Source organism: Onychostruthus taczanowskii, unplaced genomic scaffold (genome assembly GCF_017590055.1).
Source record: "Onychostruthus taczanowskii isolate IOZ18803 unplaced genomic scaffold, ASM1759005v1 scaffold56, whole genome shotgun sequence".
In the NCBI taxonomy this organism is placed as follows: domain Eukaryota; kingdom Metazoa; phylum Chordata; class Aves; order Passeriformes; family Passeridae; genus Onychostruthus; species Onychostruthus taczanowskii.
In genome coordinates, this window is record NW_024503235.1 from 4,349,836 (window position 1) to 4,371,182 (window position 21,347).

The 21,347-nt window shown below is 50.2% G+C and overlaps 2 protein-coding genes across 7 annotated transcripts in view; one reads left to right on the plus strand and one right to left on the minus strand.

Moving 5' to 3' along the window:
• Window positions 1-15,414, plus strand: part of CTPS1 (CTP synthase 1) — a 15,564-nt gene extending 150 nt beyond the window's left edge. Inside the window, exons 2-19 of the mRNA XM_041417574.1 lie at window positions 222-398; window positions 676-846; window positions 1,525-1,625; window positions 2,809-2,925; window positions 3,571-3,654; window positions 3,899-3,979; window positions 5,620-5,771; window positions 7,212-7,344; window positions 8,792-8,880; window positions 9,702-9,796; window positions 10,333-10,395; window positions 11,171-11,214; window positions 11,939-12,035; window positions 12,265-12,320; window positions 12,405-12,501; window positions 12,777-12,921; window positions 13,901-13,991; window positions 15,302-15,414. Of these exons, the coding sequence (XP_041273508.1) occupies window positions 222-398; window positions 676-846; window positions 1,525-1,625; window positions 2,809-2,925; window positions 3,571-3,654; window positions 3,899-3,979; window positions 5,620-5,771; window positions 7,212-7,344; window positions 8,792-8,880; window positions 9,702-9,796; window positions 10,333-10,395; window positions 11,171-11,214; window positions 11,939-12,035; window positions 12,265-12,320; window positions 12,405-12,501; window positions 12,777-12,921; window positions 13,901-13,985 (1,787 nt within the window). The 3' untranslated portion in view covers window positions 13,986-13,991; window positions 15,302-15,414. The remainder of the gene's footprint in view (window positions 1-221; window positions 399-675; window positions 847-1,524; window positions 1,626-2,808; window positions 2,926-3,570; window positions 3,655-3,898; window positions 3,980-5,619; window positions 5,772-7,211; window positions 7,345-8,791; window positions 8,881-9,701; window positions 9,797-10,332; window positions 10,396-11,170; window positions 11,215-11,938; window positions 12,036-12,264; window positions 12,321-12,404; window positions 12,502-12,776; window positions 12,922-13,900; window positions 13,992-15,301) is intronic.
• Window positions 15,415-17,526: 2,112 nt separating this feature from the next.
• Window positions 17,527-21,347, minus strand: part of SCMH1 (Scm polycomb group protein homolog 1) — a 63,956-nt gene continuing 60,135 nt past the window's right edge. For all 6 annotated transcript variants that reach the window (XM_041417578.1, XM_041417580.1, XM_041417579.1 and 3 more), the window contains one exon: window positions 17,527-19,256. In XM_041417578.1, the coding sequence (XP_041273512.1) occupies window positions 19,131-19,256 (126 nt within the window). In that variant the 3' untranslated portion in view covers window positions 17,527-19,130. The remainder of the gene's footprint in view (window positions 19,257-21,347) is intronic.

Here is a 21,347-nt window from a genome sequence, read left to right on the forward strand (position 1 = left end):
CGGCAGAGCGGGACCACGCGGACCCCGCGGGCCTGGCGGCGGGGGCCGCACGGGCGGCGCGCGGCGGTGGCGGGAATCTGTGGCGGGAGGAGCGGGCAGGCGCCGGCCCTCAGCGGCGGGCGGGGAGCGGCCTGCGGGGCGCTCTCGGCAATGTCAGCGCCCGGGGCCCGTTCCCCTCGCGGAGCCCGCGCTGAGGCCGTGCCGGTGTCTGTGGCGTCCAGGCGCGGGGCAGATGAAGTACATCCTGGTCACGGGCGGCGTGATCTCGGGCATCGGCAAGGGCATCATCGCCAGCAGCATCGGCACCATCCTCAAGTCCTGCGGGCTGCATGTCACCTCCATCAAGATCGACCCCTACATCAACATCGACGCCGGCACCTTCTCCCCGTACGAGCACGGTGAGCGCGCCGCGGGCGGGCTCGGGGTCGGCGCTGCCGTGAATCGTCTCCTTCGTGCGGGGCTCTGTGCCCGCTGCTGAGCCTGGGGCTGCCGTGCCCGCAGCACAGATGTGCCCTGCCTGAAGGGGTTCGGTCCCAGTGCGCTGCTCCTCTCGGTCATAAAGGCTTGTAGTTGTGCTCGCCACTCCTCAGCTTGCTCCTGCAGTCGGGGAAGGAGTTTGTTTTCCTTTCCATTCTTTCGCGTGCCCGACACCTGTGCCCGTTTGTGTGCCTGCAGGGGAGGTGTTTGTGCTGGATGATGGAGGGGAGGTGGACCTGGACCTCGGGAACTACGAGCGCTTCCTCGATATCCGACTCACCAAAGACAACAACCTGACCACGGGGAAGATCTACCAGTATGTCATTAACAAGGAGAGGAAGGGAGATTATCTTGGCAAAACTGTCCAAGGTGATGCAAAACTTCTTTCCTGGATATTGGGAATTTCTTCACTGAAAGATTGTCCTGGCCTAGGCTGCTAGAAGTGAATTCTGTATTTCAGTCCTGGCTGGATGCTTTTGGCTTTCATCTTTGCTTGAACCTCTGCACCATCCTGCTTGTGTTTGGACTGTGCTGGACTTGGGTCCAGCTGTCTAATGTACCCAGTGATAAATGTGAACAGACTTCAGACCAATACACTTTGGGATTGTTTGTTAGCTGGTTAAAATGGTAAATGCTTTTGTTAACTCATGTCATTAGAAAACCCAAAGGATTTGTGAGTATCAGGTTAGTCCCTTCCCTTTTTAACTACTTTCCACAGCTGGTTGACATTAGGACTTTTACAGACAGTTAAAAACAGAGTAACTTTCTCTATTTAGAGCAAAGAACAGTTTGTGCTTGAATCTTTCAGCTTAAAGGAAATGTTGCTTACATGTGTTTAAATTAAGGCAGGGTTCAATTTCCTGCCAAGGCCCTTGAAAATAACAGCCAAGAATAATCACTTCAAAATGCATAGTTCTTTAAAGACAAAATGTCCTGCTCAAGCCCTAAGAGAAGCACTGGTTAGTGATTGTCAGTAATTTGCTCTCTAATGAGTTAAGAGGGAGAAATGTGTGGGGGCTTTAACCCTTGCCTGGGTTTCTTTTCCAGTTGTTCCCCACATCACAGATGCCATACAGGAATGGGTGATGAGGCAGGCACGGATTCCTGTGGATGAAGATGGCATCGAGCCCCAAGTTTGTGTGATTGAGGTTTGTAACTTTTAAAAAGTAGGTAGTTTTGTTTCCTGTATGCAGTAAACTGATCTATGTGCATATTTTGCATTTTTCTTTACAGAAACGTTCAACTTTGCATGTTATTGAATGGGTTAAAAATTCCCCGTGTTAACTTCACTTACTCTAATCTTTTCAATTGCAGCCTGCAGCTGCCTCATGAGGGACAGCCCCACAGGACCCCAGGGAGCAGCTGGAGCTGTGTCAGGGGAGATTCTGGCTGGAGATCAGGGCAAGGTTCTTCCCCCAGAGGGTGCTGGCACTGCCCAGGCTCCCCAGGGAATGGGCACGGCCCCGAGGCTGCCAGAGCTCCAGGGATGCCCAGGGTGGGGCTGTTGGGGGGTCTGTGTAGAGCCAGGGGCTGCACTCAGCGGGTCCCTTCCAGCTCAGGGTATTCTATGAATTAACCTACAGAATGAATTTTTTTAGCTCTTGTAACTCAACATGCCAGTCTGAGTTAATTGTGCTGTGCCCTCTTCTCCCTTGGTGGATGGAGGGAGGGGAGGTAAATTCCCCTCTAGGTACAGTTGTCTTTCCCCCTCCAAGTGACCAGTTCAAGCACAGACAAGCAGCAGGGAACGGCACAAGTTCTCAGGGTGTTTATGGAACATTCTGCTGCCAGAAGGAGACAGAGCAGGGTGAGGGCTCTGACACTGCTGAGCTGGCTGCTGGGATGTGCTAACACAGGAGAGGCAGCTTGTCACAGAGCCCAGGTCAGGGTGGCTTGGGCTCTGCCTGCAGCTCGGGTGCCAGTCTGTGTGCCAGGATCACGAGCCCAGATCTCGAGTACCGAGGAGGCACTGTCTGACAGGGCCTGGGAGGCTCCAGCTAGAGTCTTGCATCTGTTCCTGCATGTGTCCACTCTATATAGCTCCTAAAACTTAACAGAAATTTTGCTTCTCAGTGCCACCTAATGTTCATAAGTCATAATTTTCATGTCGAAGTCTGTTCTCTGAAGAGAAAATAGGGGTCAAGCTGATGTCTCTGGAGAGGTGCTGCCCATAGGGGAAGCTGTTTTTCTTGTGGCTTTTCGATTTGTGAGGGAATGATGAAGGTAGAGCAGTACCTGGAGTAGATTGTTGTGTGTGTTTTCATGTCTTTAGTGTACACCTTCACCAGGTTTTGGCAGTAACTGTAACTCCCAGTGTCTGTGTGTTGCCAGCTCGGGGGCACTGTGGGTGACATCGAGAGCATGCCTTTCATCGAGGCCTTCCGCCAGTTCCAGTTCAAAGCCAAAAGAGAGAATTTCTGTAACATTCATGTCAGTCTGGTTCCCCAGGTAAGGACCCAAAACTTGTTGGTGGGCAGAGGCTTCCCCAGTGCAAAATTTCCTAAATAGCTGTTTCTGAAATGCTGTATCTCTAAGTGCTGGTGCTTTTGTATTGCTGTGTATATGTAAACTTCTGGCAGAAATGAAGAGATTATATGCTTATGTGTTTAAAAAGTTGTACAGCAATGAAACAGGAACTTTTCAATGGGTTGTAAATGTGTAATAAAGGCTTGGGAGTTGCAGAAATGCAGCATGAGCATTCCTTGTGTCAGACAGAACTGGATTTGGCAGTGCAAATTGATAATTATGGAATGCAGATCAGTCTTTGTTCTCTTCTCCCCTTTTCCCCTTCTGTCCAGGCCAGGTGATTTATAGAGAAAAATCAGAAATACAAAACATTAGGTGTTAGGAGGGAGCAGTGGATAAATCTTAGGCCCTCTGTCCCTCTCCTTCCTGCACTCCAGTGGACAGATTGGAACTTGGGTTCCTGTTGTTGCTCTCAGTCCTGGGGATTAAAATGGGCTACATGAGGTTCATGTGAATTGTCCAAGAATTGAGTCAGAGTTTTTATCAGATGTCTGAGAGTCCTGATTAACCTGCTGAATCATTGCTGCTTATCACAATCTGATGCACCCACTGCTCTTCTCTGACCAGCCAAGCTCGACAGGGGAGCAGAAGACCAAACCCACCCAGAACAGTGTTCGTGAGCTCAGGGGCCTCGGGCTCTCTCCAGATCTGGTAAGCTTTGTGTAGCACAGCTTGACATGTAAAAATCTGGCATGTTGCAGCAGCAGTCTTGTCTAAGTAATGCTTTGTTTGAGAGCTCTTGTATAGTGGTGATAAATAAGGAAAAGAAATGGAGTTGTGGGTTTTTTTCTCAAATCACTGAGGCTGCACAAAGACAGCTCTTTTCAGAGGTTTGTTTTATGAATGCCTGAGTGTTTCTGTTTGCATCACAACCCTGATGTTGCTGCTCTGTTAGATTGTTTGCAGGTGCTCCACTCCACTGGATACCTCAGTAAAAGAAAAGATTTCCATGTTCTGTCATGTTGAACCAGAACAGGTGAGGATTGCTGTCTGTGCTTCCTTGCAGTGAATACTGGAGCTGTTTGTCAGATGCTGGGGGGAGTTTTGTCTAGTGCAGCAGTTCTAGCTCTGTTTTGGTAGCTGCATAATTCATTTGCTGCTTTGTCTTACCTCCCTTCCTGACACATGGACCTGTTGCTAAACCAATTCTTTTTGTGCCAGCACCCAGGTTTTCTTGTAAGGTGATTGGTGTAAGCTTAGAGAATTCTGTGGTATCCAAGGTGATTTCTGAATCACTGCTTTGACCTTAATTATAGTTCCACATTCCTTCTGTGAACATAGAAGAATGAGATTTTCCAGTGTTTAGAGGTGAAAAGATTACCTGAAAAGGATGTATGACTGTGCTTCTGCTCTTTTCACAATATTATTCTTCTGCCCAAGAATTCTTGAGGAGAAATTGCACAGAGAGGTTGAAGTGTTTGATGTTTGGGAGAATCAGTGCTTCACTTCAAGGTTGTGATATGCACAAATTTTATGTTTGCATGATTTTTTCTATACTGAGACTTGTAACACATTCTAAGGTGGACCTTGGAAAATAGTCAAAAGTGTGTAGGCTGAGTTTACCACTTTCCAATCCAGCTGCAGCTTGAAAAATGTTGTCTTTTTGTGAAAGACTGAGTATAACTTCAAAATCCCAGGTTCTGTCAAGTAATTTTCATTAATCTGCTCTATAGCAAGACCCAACTTGAGTCCTGCATTTTGAAGCATTGCACTGCTGGCAATAATGTTGATGTGTCATCAGTAAAATATCTACCTCTTGTTGGCCAGGAATTCAAAATAAGTTGGCTCTTGTCCCTTTCCAGGAAGTTTAATGTAGTTGTTGCTCTGTCTGCTGTTGCACTTGGATTGAGAAGTGAGCAGCACTGGGGGTAAAAGAGGAAAATGTGCAGCCAAGGAGGTTTGACTGGTGCAGAACTGAACTCTGCTTTCATTTGAGTCAGTGGAAACGAGGATTTAAAACAGTTTTGCCAGTGTGTCTTGGATCCTTAAAGTACAGGTTCATTGTTAATGGACAGGTGACAGTTGTCCTGAGCCATCTTTTCCTGTTTCAGTGAACTAGAACTGTTGATTTAGATTTTCCTCATTGATCTAAGAATTCTTTGCTCATGATTGTGTAATCCTAAATTTGATGAGGGGCACCCTGTAATGTGCATTGCTGTATTGGGGTCACAGATTTCCCTGGGTTTCAATGGGACTGGGAGCCCTGGTTAGGAAGGACAGTGGTGGGAAGGGGAAGCTGTGCCTGTGGCAGTTTGACTGTAGCTTCACTTGGGATTCTGTATCACAGGAGTCTCTGGAGTGTTCTTTGAACTTTGCTGAGTGCTGCTCACATAAAGTGCTGGGCAGCTGACTGTCCTGCTGCTGGGTTACTGTGTTCTAGCCCTTCCCAAGGGGCTCCAGGGAGCAGTAATGCCTTGGAAGTGCTGAAGAATGGCTTTTTCAAGCATAAGGAAACCAGCATTAAACTATTGATATGTTATTCAAAATGTTATTGCCTGGAAGTTTAGGTGGTCATTTGGTTTTCTGCTAGAGACAGGAACACTCTGGATATCTGAGTAAAAATGATTGTACAGGCACTGGATGGCTGTTTTAATGATATCCTTATTTTGTCAACAGGTCATTTGTGTTCATGATGTCTCCTCCATCTACCGGGTTCCTCTGCTGTTGGAGGAGCAGGGGGTTGTGGACTACTTCAGGCACAGGCTGGACCTTCCCATCGAGAGGCAGCCCAGGAGGATGCTCATGAAGTGGAAGGAGATGGCTGACAGGTGAGCTGCACTGCTGGGCACACTGCAGCACACTTCAGGATTAGTTTCTGTTCTTGGCTGTTGGTTGTTTGAGGTGATGTGTGTTCTTACATGCTCACGTTGTTTTTTGCCTTTTGCTCAGAGCCCCACCCAAACTTTGAATGTTTCCAGGGTGGGGAATCCACAGCTGCTGTAGACAGCCTGTGCCAGTGCCTCACCACTCATTGTACAAAGTTTCATCCTTAGATCTTGCCTAAATCTCCCCTTTTAGATCAAAACCATCACCACTTGTCCAGGCACAACAGACCCTACTAAAAAGTCTTGTCCCCATATTTCTCGTAAATCCTCTTTCTGGAAGGCTGCCATAAAGTCTGCCTGGAGCTTTTTCTTCTACAGGCTGAACTACCCCAATTCCCTCAGCCTTTCTCCATAAAATCCTGTGAGATAAACTTAGTGAGATCCTTATCTTACGTTGGAAGTATACTGTCTGAGTCAAACCCAGCTTGAAGTTATTAAAAGCTGGACAGCTCTGCCCTCCCTTTGTATGAAAAAACATCTCAGTAACATTGCAAAGTGTTGAAATGCTTTTGTAGCTATAGGGAGATGTCAGGAGTGTCAAAGAATATCTTTGAGAGTGCTCTGAGGCAAGTGAGACAAGTCTTTGGTACCTGTTCTGAGACTCCTTGGGCACTGGGCTTTTTTCTTGTGAGGAGTAGACTCAATGCTCACAGGGAAATAGTGAATAGAGTCTTTTCAGAAAGGGCTTGAATGTCAGCTGAAGCCTTAAATATGTTTGTTCTTATAATAAATTAATTTTCAAGATTTAGATGCTTTCCTTGATTTCTGTGCCTGACAAAAGCCAGCCCTGTCAATAACATTTCCTTTTGATGGGGAAAAGCCCTTGGTCACCAGCTGGGCTGAAGGTATTTAGCAATTTTGAGAGAACCTTTAAACAGACTCTTGGCTGTAGCCAGGAATGCTGTGTGAATCCTGTGCTGCCAGGTGCTGGGGACTGAAAGTGGAGGCAGCACAGCCTTAGGAGTGCAGAAATGCTGATAGGAGCTCAGCAGCAGCGTGGGAAGATGCTGTGCAGTACAAACATCCACCAAGCTGTGCTTTGATCCTCTCCTAGGAGTTCACTGCAGCCTTTGAATCTAGTACAGCTCCCTGAAAAGGCAGTTTGGATCTGCTCAGAATGGCTTTTCCTCATCAGGAGAGATGAGTTAATTTATGTGTGGAACTGCAACTGTTTTCCTCAGTCATTGTTCTGGTTTTGATCTCGCTTTGATGTTTGTAAATCATAATTATTGTAAAAGGTCACTCTTGCAAAGACGTCAGCTCTGTTGGACACATGCAGGAGAGCACAGCTTGTTTGTTCCTTGGAAAGCTGAACAGAATGGAAGTGATGCCCTCCCTCTCCTGTTACTGCTGGAATAACCTGTGTGTTCTGGTGTTCTGTAGGTACGACCGTCTGCTTGAAACATGTTCCATTGCACTGGTGGGCAAATACACCAAATTTTCTGACTCCTATGCATCTGTCATCAAAGCCCTGGAGCACTCTGCCCTGGCCATCAACCACAAACTTGACATTAAGGTAGGGGTGGGTCTGTGTGTGGGGAAAAAACTGCACCCATCCTGCTTCCACCTACAGTGCTGCCCATCCTAATTCAGATTTTCACAAACCCATAGACAGAAAGGGAGAAGTGATTGAGCCCATGGACATCCAAATTATCCTTGCATCAAAACAGCTGTTTGGATTATAACAGCATTAAAACAGCTGTTGTCAGGCCTAAACCAGCTTCAGAGCAAACCAGCCTCTCCTCCTGTGAGCTGGAGTGGATGGAAGCTCCTCAGTGCTGTGTGCTGGGCTGTGACAGTGGTGGATGGGTTGGAGGGGGGCACTCTCTGCTTTCATTTCTCTGACACTTGTTGCAAGTGATTCTTTTTTGTAGTTTTATCTTTTTTGTTGATGTTAACCTTGTGGTACTCAGGTTTTATGATGCTGCTGTCTCAGGCTTTATTAAGGTTTTCATGCTGGTTTGGATGCACAGGTGCTTTCAGGGGTCTCTTGGTCATAGCTGGATGGTCTGAAGAGGTGAAATATGTACCAGTTGCTGGAAATTTTATTTTCATTTCAGTAGATTTCTAAATGCCCAGCAGTTCCATGATGTCACTGAGTCTTGGAAATAGGTGATTGCTTTTTAACAGAACTGATCTAGGTCAGGGTTTCCTTTCAACTTCCAAAATCAGTAGAGGTGAAAATAAGCAAAACAAGACTGGTAAAGTGCAAACCCTGCACGTGCATCTGTGGGTATTTCCTGGCACAGCTGTGTGTGAGTGGCTCAGAAGTGAAGTGAGCTCTGAGCCTTGGGCAGGGAGATCTTGTGCTGAAGAACTGAGTAGCTGTAGTTAGATAAAGAACTGATTGGTAGTTTTGCAACTTCCAAAAAACAAACAAAAAAAAGGACAAAATGGTTCTTTTAAAGGGTTAGCAGCCTGCCAGAATGTCCAGAAGTTCAGAGGTACTGGAATGCTGGAGATGAGAAAATGGAAAAATTGCAGGGTTTTTTTCCATTTCCATAACACCCTTTAATTACAGCAGCCTGTGTTTCACCATAGCCTATTTCTTCTGCAGTGCCTCTTGAAGGAGATGTTTATTTGATGAGAGAGGAATTGGGTTTTCCTCTCTGTGTGGTGGTTTGTGTCTGCACAGTTCCCACCTTGCTGTGCTGCATTAACACCTCACATTGAACGTGACAGGCTGGGGCTCAGGGACGTGGTGTAAGTCACAGCAGGGCTGCAGAGAGGGGGGACACAGAAATCATGGGTTCTGTTTGTGCACCAAGAGCAGGGGGGTGAGGAAAGGAGTTCTGTTGGCTAACAGATGGGAAATCAGCCCAGAAAAAACTAAAGTATCCATTAGGAAACAAAGCCAGAGCTGTCCAGGAGGAATGATGCTGTCTTAATTTATTGAGAATTCAGGAGGTCCTGTACACTCTGGTGGCAATATCTCATCATCCTCTTTTTGGATTTCTTCCCAGTACATTGACTCTGCTGACTTGGAGCCAGACACTCTGCAGGAGGAGCCTGTCAGGTACCACGAGGCGTGGCAGAAGCTCTGTGGTGCTGAGTAAGTTCTGCTGTGGCCCTGTCCTTGGAGAATGTCTGATAAACCTGTTTTCAGCACACTCTGACAAGGCCCCACACACCTCTCAGGGGCATTTAGGATAAGGGGTTAAGTGGAGAATTGTTAGATAAGTGAGAGAGGTGATGAAAGGCAGCAGTGGGGGAAATCATCGTGGTGATGAGGATATGCACACCTGCATGATCAGGTGGAAACAGAGGAAATCGGGAGAAAGGAGAGGTACTGGTGAAGGCTGTTAGAGCCAGAGTGAGAATGGAATGTGTAAATGGGCTACCAAGTTCTTCAGAAATAAAGTGTGAGAGGGGGAAGAGCATTAGTATGCAGAGGAGTGCCAAGAATTAGCACAAAACCAAGAACAAGTGGGGCCTGTTACCCCTCAGGGCAGCAGGATTTGAGTGAGAGCAGAAGAAAGAACCTCCTGCAGAGTTTGGTGTTAGGACAACCTCACGCTGTAGCCAGGGGCTTCCTCAGCATGGCCTGGCTGGGTGATGTGTTTGCAAACATGTTTGGTGCAGGGTGTGTGAGTCCCACAGCATGAACCATTTCAGCATGGTAACCTGTGAGATATTCGGGGTCTCTCTTTGGGAAGGTAAAATTGGCATTTATGAAATGCTTCCCCCTCTTTATGTGACAGCTCATGTGAAGTCATGTGGAAACTGCTGCAGCCAGGCCTTGCCACGTGGCTACTTCAGAGCCCTTTTCAGGGGAGAGGTCTTGCAAGGCCAAGATTTTATGGGAGGCAGGTGATTTGTGGGTGTGTGGTTTGGGGCAGCCATGCTGAATGGAATCTTTTCATCCTCATGCAGTGGAGTTCTGGTTCCTGGTGGATTTGGTGTTCGAGGGACAGAAGGCAAAATTCAAGCTATTTCCTGGGCAAGAAAACAGAAAAAACCCTTTTTAGGTGAGAATCATGTTTCATCCATAAGAAGAAATAAAGGAAGCTGAAGGACAGCCTTACTGGTCTGCAGCAGGAGCTCCCCTGATCTCCATTGGTGCCTGGGATGAGCAGATTTGCAGCAGTTGTCTGGGGAAGGCAGTGATCTGTGCTCAGCTGAGCTGGCAGTGCAGCCTCACCCTGGTTAGCTCTGAAGTGGTCAGAGTTGGCTGGGGTGTGCTGACAAGGAGTCTGTAATGAGGGGATAGCAGTCTGGGGATGTTTCAGATCAGGCTGTGGTGATCTTGGCACCAGAAAATACATGACTGCATTTCAGTGAAGTGTCTGTGGTGAGAGGCTCAACTGCTGTGTGAGCAGAGGGGATGGGAAAGGGAGGGAAGTACAGCTTGCCAGGACTACAGACCCCTAAATCCCAGTCAAAGATCTGCCTCATCCAGGTTTTCCTCTGACTCAGGATGCTCTGTGAGGGTGTGTGTGCTTTGCAGCATGGGCTCAGAGGTCCTTGTCCTGGCCTGATCCCTGTCCTGCCCGTCCTTCCACAGGAGTCTGTCTGGGAATGCAGTTGGCAGTGGTGGAGTTTGCTCGCAGTGTCCTTGGCTGGCAAGGTAATGGCACAAAACTCTTCCTGCCTTTGGTCATTTCTTGGGTTGCTTGAGTAATAACTGATTTTTTTTAGATACCTGTGATTTTAAGCTTTTCATAGGTTTAATTTTTTACCTAGACCTGTAAAAATCCCAATCTCTTTTGCTAATTCAAAGTAAAAAGAGCAATTTCCCTACCCTATTTAAATAAAAATCAATGGATTAAGTCATGCTGATAATGACAGAAAGCTTTCTATTGCTCAACATGAGGTTCTTAGCTTCTGAATGAAACACCTTGGCAGCCTACATGTGCCAAATTCCCACTGCAGCCAGTGGGAATGGAGCCCAAAAAGCAATTCAGCCAGCCAGCAGTTGCAGCTCCTTCAGTGAGTGGAGTTACCTTCTGAGCCCCTCTGCTTGGATTGAGCAGGTCCCTGTTAACAGAGCTCCCTTCAGAGAGTGCTAAATTGAGTTCTCAACCTGATTTTGATTCTCTCCAGTAATGAGGTGAGGAAAAAGGAGTTCCTCAGACCATTCTGCTCCTTTCCCCCTCCCTGTCTTTATTTCTGTATTTGAAGCTGTGATTTTCCTGAGTGAGGGTGGGTTATCCCCTGACTGCAGCCTTTGAAACTGATACTGAGCAGTGCTGCCAGCCCTGTTCCTGCAGCCTGGGGTGTTGTGTGCCTGAGGGGGGGCTCAGCACAGCTGGGGATGAGGAGAGCTGTCCCTGGGCAGTCCTGGAGGTGATGCCATGGTGTGAGCCACTCTGTGTTCCTGACTGCTGAACCTTACATTGCAGATGCGAACTCAACAGAGTTTGACCCCAAAACTTCTCATCCAGTGGTGAGTTTAGGGTCATTTACTTGTGATATCCTTACTAGACTTTCTTGCACATCCCTGGGCATGATTGCCAGGAGAAGCTGTGGCTGCCCCTGGATCCCTCAGAGTGTCCAAGGCCAGGTTGGACACTGGGGCTTGGAGCAGCCTGGGACAGTGGGAGGTGTCCCTGCCATGGCAGGGGTGGCACGGGATGAGCTTTAAGGTCCCTTCCAACTTGAACTGTTGTATGATAGCTCCTGACAGACCTGAATTCCTGGAGCATTTGTGGAAGGCTCTGGGTTTCTGGTCCAGAGTCCACCATAATGATTGGCTTCTGCTAGAATTTAAAATGCTACACAAAGTGAGGAACTTATGAAAAAACAGCTTATGATGTTATTTATCAAAGAGTGAGCAATTCTGATTTGGGGGTTTTGTTTTCATAAATTGGTTTAACATGCAGTTCAGTGAACAGCACAGTATTGGTGTGTGCAATCTGTGTAAACTCTGAGGCCATTTCCACTGTGAAAGTTCCCTGAATATCCACTAGCCTCCCATATGTGCTGAACACCTCAGCCAGCTAACCTAGTTCTGTTGGTCTGCCTTGTCAAGACAGACCAACAGACCTTGGGCTGGTTGCCTTGGTTTTTTGCATGAATGTTGGTGGGAATTTTTTCCTTTTATGTGTCAGAGTCTGCCTGTTATTGTTATTCCTCCCTGATTCTCACCTCCCTCTGAATTCTTTCCACAGGTCATAGACATGCCAGAACATAATCCTGGGCAAATGGGTGGGACAATGAGGCTTGGCAAGAGGAGGACACTCTTCCAAACCAAGAATTCAGTCATGAGTAAGGCCCTTCTTGCCTCTTCTGGAAATGTTTCCTGGGAATGGCTTGGGGAAGTGAGGCCTGGGGATGTTGAAGCATCCCTGAATGGCAGGTCCCACTCTTCTGGTGGGGTATGAGGATCAGGGAATTTGATCCCCTCCAGAAGTGGCAAATTCTGAAGGATGCTGATCAAGTGAATGTGTTAAAAGCTGTGATCACTGCTCTAAGGAACATCTTACTTCTGCTGCAGGGAAGCTGTATGGAGATCATGATTTCTTGGAAGAGAGACACAGACACAGATTTGAGGTAAAAATGCTCATGTAGGTATTGAGCTTTCCTGTGTAACCCAGACACAAGAGATCATGGCTTGTCTTGCTTCTGATTTTCTAGGTCAATCCAGAACTGAAAAAGTGTTTTGAAGAGCGAGGTCTGAAGTTTGTGGGGCAGGATGAGGAGGGAGAGCGGATGGAAGTGGTTGAGCTGGAAGGTGAGTCCTTAAGCAAAAAGGACTTTGTGGGTGTGGGATGGACAAGGGAAGGTGTTTGGAGGGAATGGAGCAAGTTTTCATGTGGGAGCCATTCAGACTGTCTCAATTCCATCCTTCAAATGATGGTAAAAATAAAATCCCATGTCCCTCTTCATTTATGGGCAAAAAGGGAAATAATACGTCCCCATCATCAGGGCTTCAGCATAATCAGGGTTTCACCTGCAGCTCAGCCACAAGCTTGAGAGACTTGACATGAGTGTTTTGTTTGTTCTCAGAGCATCCTTTCTTCGTTGGTGTTCAGTATCACCCCGAGTTCCTCTCCAGGCCCATCAAGCCATCACCCCCATACTTCGGGCTCCTCCTGGCATCTGCAGGGAGACTCACCCACTACCTGCAGAAGGGCTGCAGGCTCTCCCCCAGGTGGGTTTCAGACACACCCCAGTCAGAGCTGTCACAGGACAGTGCTGCTTCCTGCAGGATAACCCAGAGCATCCTCTTGGCACAGAGCTCCTGGGCATAACTTGGTATTGCACCCCCCCTTCTTTCCACTCTTCTTTTGGAAGCTCCTGTCTGGTGTGTTGAGGCTGATTGTGGGGCCACAGAGCAGTCCTGCAGAGAGGCCCTGGCTGCAGGGAGAGGAGATCTGCAGCCTTGTGCTGTCAGTCAGACTCTTTGGGGGTTGGGCCTGCTCTTTTTCGTGACTGCAGACCTCATGGGCTTTTCCCTGCATTCCTCAGACAAGTCCCACCTACAGGCTGGTCCATGAGAAACTTGTTCCTGTTGCTGGTTTAAAGAACAGGCCCTGGTGGTTGCAGCCTCGTAATTTTTTTTTTTCTGCTGACTTCAGCTTTCTTTGTTTCAGTTTGCAAAGCAAGTGGTGTTTTGGGTGGATTTCATGGTGCAGTTACTTGGTGCTGCTGTTCCCCAGTGTCTGCAATTCCCTTTGGCACTCAGGACTGTGCAACAAGTAACAACCATTTGGTACTGACCTGTTCTCCTCCTCACACTGAGGGGTTGCTGAGTGCTGACAGGCACTAAACAAAAACCACACCAAATGCAGAGGAGAATTAGCAGTGCCTGATCAAGCCCAGGCAAAGGCACTGCCAAAAGGAGTGTTGGCTTTGTGGGCTGAGCTGCAGTGCAGCTGCACCACGGGATTCCTGTTGGTGTTAACATCACAGTGGCCAGAGGAGTTTCAGAGGAGTTTCGTGTGTGAGGCACTCTCATTTCATGCCTCCAAGGGGGGAGGGATATTTTAACTCTGCTTTTGCACATTTGAGTTTGAAATGGCTCCTTGCAGCAGAGGAGCTGAAGTTTTCCCTGTGCTGCAGCGTCCCACATTAATTATCTGTCCTTAAAGCACTTGTGCTCCCTAACCCCAAATCTTTGACTCCTGCAGGGACACCTACAGTGACCGGAGTGGCAGCAGCTCTCCTGACCTAGAGATAACAGAGCTGAAGTTCCCTTCAGCAAACCACGACTGATTCCTGGTAATGTTTCATGATCTCAGCCTCTTCCTTTTGGAAGACATTTCTTGGCCAGTCTTTGCTTGTGGCAACTGACTGCCACGTTATTTGGTAGAAAGCTGGGGCACCGTGAGGTGTGCTGCTGCTCACACTTGTGTTCCAGCTGTGCTGAGGGCTGGGTGCTGCCTCTGTCTGTGCAACAGCTGGGGATGGGTGTCCCTTAGCAGAGTGACACACAATAAAATACAAATACACACACAGGAATTTGGGGTTAGATTTGGATAAAAGCACCAGTGGAGCACACAGTCCTGGAAATGGGGGCAGAGCTGCACAAGGGGTTCCTGGGTTTAGGAAATTCAGTGTTTTGCAGTCCCTCGCCACAGTAAAAGAACATCTTGGAATTATCCATTGTGTGCATCTCGTGGGACAGCAGATCCTGTCAGGCCTAGAGCTCAAGCTCTGCTCTCTAAGGGCTGCAGGTGCTACTGGGATGTGAAAACTGGATGTACCCAGTCCTGGGAAGGAGAAGACACTAAAACCTGGCACTCAGACTGCACCAGCAAAACAGGCAGACTTTACATTTGCATCCTCCCTCTGTGCAGTGGGTGATCATGGATGTGAGACCTGCCCCTGCTCTGGCTGGCTTGTGAGGGGGTTTTGCAGGAGCTGAGCAGCATCTGCACACCCCTGTGGGCTGACAGCAGGGCTCCACTGCTGAGTGCCAGGGCCCTGAAGAGGTGCAGCCCCTCCCTCCTCCCCCTTCCAGAGTGACCTGCAGGGGTGAAGCAGGGCCAGCCCCAGTCTGTCACAGGAGTGCTCCCCATCCCTGGGACAGGACTGGGACCAGATGTGATTGCTGGGTGTTGGACTGTTCCACAACACCAACAGCTGAATAATTCTCCCTGTAAATTTTGATCCTGAAGATACTCTGAACCTTGGTCTCACTGACAGCATTCCCTGTGTTCCCTAATGTGGCAGGTCTGGTGGCTTGGAGGCTGTCCCCACATGAGGAAGCTGTGGGGAGGGTGGCAGTGTCCTGGGACTTGTGTCAGCCCAGCTCTCTTAGTTAGGGCTGCAGCACAGTGAAAATGCTGCTTTGGTGCTGGCTGTGGGCAGGGCAGGGGCTCCTGTGCTCTGTGTGGAAGGAGCCCCTGTCCAGGGGGGCACCTCAGTGCCTTTGGGGGTGCCACAGTGCCCCTGTGGAGCTGAGACACCCCTGAGCTGGGCACGGGGCTCTGGCCAGGGCCCACGTGTCAGACTGCCTCCAGTGCTGAGCAGTTCCAGCCTGTGGCTCTTCCCTCTTGGTAATTCCTGCTCCTTTTCTCTCTCTCCAGGTGTGTCCTTGCTGCAGAGAGGAGTCTCCATTAGGTTTTCCAGGTGTTCTTACAGCAGTAGCTTCAACACCCTCAGCTTTGGGCTTTCCTAATTTATGGGTTTATAATTTTTATTCTGAAATCCTGTCCCTTATTTCCTCCGCTCTTCTGTCCTTCCATTATTCTCTCTATAGATCTTGGTTATTTGTGGAGGAGAGTTCACAGAGGCCCCTCCAGACTTCCTTCAGTTCTTTCAGTTGCACCAGCTTGGAGGCCAAAGCAAGCTGGGGTTGGGATTTGCTGTGTTGAGGGGAAGCCCATGGCACATGTGCAGGCAGTGCTTGGCATCAGGGTGCCTTGGACACTGACAGTGGAGTTGCTTTCTCCAGGCTCTCTGCTCCCTCCTCAGTCTTTACTTATTGGTGAAATTACGGATGGCACAAGATTTTGGGGGCTGGCTTAGTGTCTGAGCTGGGCTGTGCTGCAGAGAGGGCTCTGGGCAGCTTCATGCAGCCTTTTTGGTTTGTTTTTTTTTTTTTTTTTTTTTTTTCAGGGAAAGGGGGAAGGGGGTGATTTTTGGTCTTTTTTTTTTTTTTTTTTCAGGGAAAGGGGGAAGGGGATGATTTTTGGTCTTTTTTTTCAGTAGCATTTGCAAACCTTTGGCACTGGTGCTCTTGGTGCATTCATTCATTGTCACTATGAATTTGTAACCAGGAAGATCTTCCTGGAATAGTGTTACTCTGGAACATGCTCAGCTCTGGCTGACGTGTCACTGCAGGGATGTGATTAACTGGGATCAGGCTGGGGGGACAGGAGAACAAAGCTGCCAGGGAAGCCCTGAGCCAGGGGCCCCTGTGAGCCCTCCCTGTGCTCCTGGAGCTGCTCCTGGGGCTGGGAAACTCCGACCCCTTGCATCAAGGGGGAGCTGAGAACAGTGAACCACTGAACCCCTTCCACTGCTGCCTTGAACTGTGTCCCTGGCCTGGGACACAGCAGCTCCTGGTGCTTTTTATGGATTTGAAGCAGAGCCTTTTGTTGCCTTTTTGTCCACGCTGGAGTCGTGTCCTGGGCTCCTGCAGTGGGAGCCCTTCCTCCTGCAGGGGCTGTTTCTGTGGGAAGGGCTCACCTCCCCTCGCTGTTACTGCCTGGGCCGGTGGGTGTTGCTGTCCAGCTGTGTGGTGATGAGGGGGCTGAACTGCCTCGGTTCCCTGTCCTGTGTGGCCCTTGATTGAGGGGAAAGGAAGGAAGGAAAGTGTCTCCCTTGTCTGATGTTGCACACTCAGACTTCAGCAGCTCCGTGGAGTTTGGGAGACCTGGCTGAGCCACAAAACCAAGCCCTGTCCTGTCCCTCCCCAGTGATCTCCCCACCCCCCTTGCTTTCATCCTCAGTCGTTTGAAATATTCCCTGTAAAGCTGCTGTGAGCCTGGAGAGCTTTGAGCATTCCTCGTGTGCCAGTTCCAGCTGTTGTGCAGGAAGGAATTCTCCAGTTGCAGTGCTCTGCTGCTGCCCAGCCTGCCCTGGCCTGGCTGTCCTGGGGCAGGGTGAGATCCTCCCTCAGCTGCAGCACAACTGTGTTTTTTTCTCCTGAAATGCAACTGACTCGGTCATTAAATGCTCATTTGTAACAAACTGAGTAAGGAGCCCTGAGCCTGCTCTGTTCCTGCCTACTCGGAGGGAGGGAAGGAAGGAAAGGATTGAAGCACAAAACTGCCCAATCTTGAATTAATTCCCTCTAAGCTAGCAAACACTTGTGAGCTGTATTCAAAGTGGAGTTAGACGTAGAGCCCCAAAGTCTGAAGTTACTGAGATTCCTTCCAGCCCTGGAGAAACCTGGGCAGCCTGGGCTGAGCCTGCAGGCTTTGCAGGGCAGAAAAAGGTTTCCAGTGGCTTTGAGCTGCCCCAGGAGGGTTTGTCTCACCCCCTCCACAGCTGGCAGTGTTTCTTGTCCGGTGGAGGACAGAGCTGTGTCCCTGGGCCATGGGGTGATGTGAGGCTGTCACTGCTGCCACTGCTGTCCCCAGAGCAGCCTCAGCCCTGGCTCTGGGCTCAGGAACAGCTCTGCTGGGACAAGTCCCGGGAGCACCCTGTGGTTCTGGGGGTGCCTCAAGGGCTGGTGGACCCAGGGAGGACACGATGTGCTTTGCCAGCCTCACGAATCAACCCCACCCTGGCCCTGCTCTCCCTCCCTGCCCGGGGCAGCCGGGGCTCAGCCCGGTGCTGCATCAGTGCACAAACCGCGGGGAGGAACTTGGTATCCTTTTATTTATAAACAAATGAACGTAAAATAAGTGCAGAGGAAAGCACGGGCTGACCCTGCTGGGGGCCGGGTCACACTGAGGGCCCCGTGAGCAGCCGGAGCCCCAGCCCCGCTACAGGACAAAAAGCCATTTTGCCTTTTTATTACTTTAGGGTTTGGGGTATTTTTTCTTTTTTTGCAACTTTGCCCCTTAGGGGTAAACCTGACTCAGTGCAAGAGCCTGGAGGGTTGGTCACCACAGGGGCCCGTCCTGCTGCTGGCCAGGCCCTCGAGGCTGAGGGGATGCAGAGGTGAGCTGGGGCAGGACAAGGAAGTGCTTGGAGTGGAGATTCTGTCCCAGCCCTTTGGTCACTGCAGAGGAAGCGTGCTGAGGTGTGTGTGTGGGCACACACTGGGGACAGCCCGTGCTGGCCCCATCAGCCCTGTCCCGCCAGCCCTGTCCCAGCTCAGGCCAGGCTGGTGCCAGTGGTGCTCTGGGGTCCGGGCAGCCCTGAGCTGGCAGCTGCTGTCCAGGGGACACTGCGCTGGCACAGCCGGTGGCTCCACTCTGACACTCCTCGTGCAGCTGCAGAAACATGTCTGGGACCACGGGAAGCACTCAAGTGCCATCAAAAATAAATACATTAAACTGCCTGAGACCAACAGGTGCCTCGGGAAGGGCAAAGCCCTCAGAGGAGGAGTGAGGCCGGGACAGGCCACCACCCCAGGGTGCTCTGGCCAGACCCAAAACCCTCACACGCTGAGCTGGGACATACCAAAACTCTAGAGGAGCAGGAGTGCCCCTGGGAAGACAAACCTTAGCAGCTCTGGCTAAAAACCACCGAGAGTTGCGAGTTCAACACAGGTAAAAAATCATCTCATCGTTTGAAACAGACTATTCCTTAGTAAAAAAAAATTTCCAAATTAAAAAGAAAATAAAAAAAAGGCGAGAAGGATCAGCTGAGTCCTGCAGCATCCAGGCAGCCTCCAACACCAGCCCAGGGGCACGCCAGGCCCAGCCCTGCTCCTCAGCTCTCCCAGCTCTCTCCATGCTCCCACACGGCCTCCCCAGTCTGGAATAAATATAAAGGCTCCCAGCCCGGTGTGCCCAGCTGGAGCCACAGCAGGAGCTGGGGGCAGGCAGAGCCAGGGCTGGCTGCTCACGGCTCTGAGCTCGCTGTGGTGCCAGGGGCTGAGGGCAGGCTGCGGGCACCGAGCCCCTTGAGGCTGGGCAGGCTTCGTGCCAGGGGCTGCCCCAGCAGGCCCAGGGAGGAGCTGAGGCAAACACCCGGTCCCCAGGGACACTGCCTGGAGCTGCTCCATCCCAGGGAAGCAGGGCCGGGAGCTCACGGAGAAGTGCTGGCTGGGCAGCAGGGAAGAGAGCCTCCGCTTCCAACGCCCACAGCTGAGTCTGGTGCAAAGGCCAGCTGTGCCGGGCTCCTCCGGAGCGCTGCCGGGCCTGGGCGGGGCAGCGGGGCCCGAGGGCCCGGCCGGGCTCGGCAGTGTCCGTCTGCGGCGGCCAAGGGGGTGTGTGCATGCGAACCTGTGCCGGGTGAGCGCGGGTGGGGCGGCCGGGAGCGGAGCTTCCAGGATCCATCCTGCCAGGAGTCCTCTCAGAACTTGCCTTGCTTTAGCTTGTCGATGTGGTAAGTGAGCTTCAGGGCTGGCCCCAGCTTCAGCCCCATGTACTTCATCATCATGTCGCTCCGCAGCAAGAGCAGGGCTTTCCCGTCGATCTCCTGCAGGGATCAACCACAGTGCTTGTGATGGGGTGACCTGGGAGCCCCAGCCCTGCCTGGGCCAGGCCAGGCCCAAAATGCAACAGCAGGGCTGGGTCAGAGAGCCCTGCTCAGCAGCATCCCAGAGGGACATCCCAGTATGGAGACCCCAGTATGGAGACCTCAGTATGGAGACCCCAGAATGGAGACCCCGGTAGGAACAGCACAGGTAGTCCCACATCCACCCTGCTGCAGCCCTGGGCCCATGTGTGTGATGGGAGTTCTGCTGAGTGATCAACATCCAGGAGCCATTCCAGAGGACCAGCACATCCTGAAGGGAGGGGAGGAAGGAAAAGGGAGGTTTCCCTGCCAGGGGAATGACAGAGGCAGTGGCAATGCAGGGGAGCAATGGCTCACTCCAGGGCAGGAGAAATCTGGCAGAGCATGTGGTGATGGTGACAGCCCTGCTGAGACACACACAGCCCTGATGTCATGGCTGGAGATGGAGGTGAGGGAACAGATCCTGAAGCCCAAAGAGCCTGTGCTCTGTGAATGGATATTAGGAGAAATTTCTTCCCTGAAAGGGTGGTTAGGCACTGGCAGAGGTTGAAAGCACCATCCCTGAAGTGTTCCAAAAAACATGTGGATGTGGCACTTGGGAAAATGGTTCAGTGGTGGCCTCGGCAGTGCTGGGGCAATGTTGGACTGTGTGACCTCAGAGGGCTTTTCCAACCTGAATGATTCTGTGGTTCTATTTCTGGAGCTTCACAGCACACTCCCAGCCACTGGCAGAGCGTGGTGGAGCTCCTCATCCCCCCTGGGGCTGATTCCAACACAGCAGCTTTCAAAGCATCTGATGCTTTACAGCAGAGCCAGATGTGTCCCTCCTGAGAGTAAGGAGGGGATGGATCATGGAGCTTAGAATAACCAGGAAACAGCTTTGCACTTGGCATTTGCAAGTGGAAGTCTCCCAGTCCCTTGCAGCGCTCCTGTCCATGACCCAGTCCAGGCTGGGTCCAGAGCTTTGCAAATGACAGTTTTCCATGAAGAAAACATTAATTGGCTTTTAAGTGAAAAATAGAAGTTACAACCTCAAGCAACAGAAAATCCTGTCCTATGTCAATGCTCAGTTGCTTTCAGGTTGGTGAGATCTCCAAGGATCTCCAGTGCCAGGTTTGATCTGTTTTTCCCTTCCACAGACAAAAACAAGGTTCTCCTCAGGACTGACAATCAAGGGCACTTCTGTCTCTTGGCAGCTTTTCATAATTAAAACAAACATATCTCAATTACTGGTATTTCTAAATTAGAACAAATGAAAAAAAGAAGTGTTGGGTCAGCCCAGCCCAGAGCAGGACACAGTGCTGGGTGTTTGCTCTTCATGAGCACCCCCAGAACATGGACTTTATCACAAGGCAGAGGGAACACAGCTCTTGCAGGGCTCAGGACACACAGCTGCCAAACCTCTCTTGTAGCTGGAATGCTACAAACTCCATGTTGTGTCTGCAGCTGTTTCACACTTACAGATGTGCACAAGGACCAGAGCCTTAGGAGACTCCCTGTTACAGGAGCTGAGCAGCAATGCACTCTCTGAATCCCACTTGGAATGTGCTTCTTGCCAGGAGAAATTTGCCACGAGGGGAGTATTAGGCTTCAGGAGGAGCAGAGTTTGTGTTTTCAGCACTGGGACTCACTGCAGAGGCTCTGTATGCACCCAGGCTGCCCCCAAGGGGTTCTGAGGAGGATCCAAGCTCAGACAGGGCATGAGCAGGATTTATGAGGATCTTTTTATTAAGCACAAAACTCCATCTGTGTGGAAACCCAGAGCACTGGGAATATTTCTCTGTCTGCTCTGGGGTGCCCTGACCCCCAGGGGAGCACTGACTTTGACCCTCATTCATGGAGAAAGCTTCCTAAACTTCAAGATAGACTAGAATCCACAAAAGTGTGAAATAGATTATAGAGAGTAGTGTAGGTGTATCACTTGGTGAGAAATTTAGGTTTTGGGATTTTTAATGTGTTGTGGATGGGACCAAGACGGAGGGCACAGGGTGTTGTCCTGGGTTTCTCCTTCATGCTTCTTCTTCATGACCCTTCTTCATGGGTCTGGGTGGC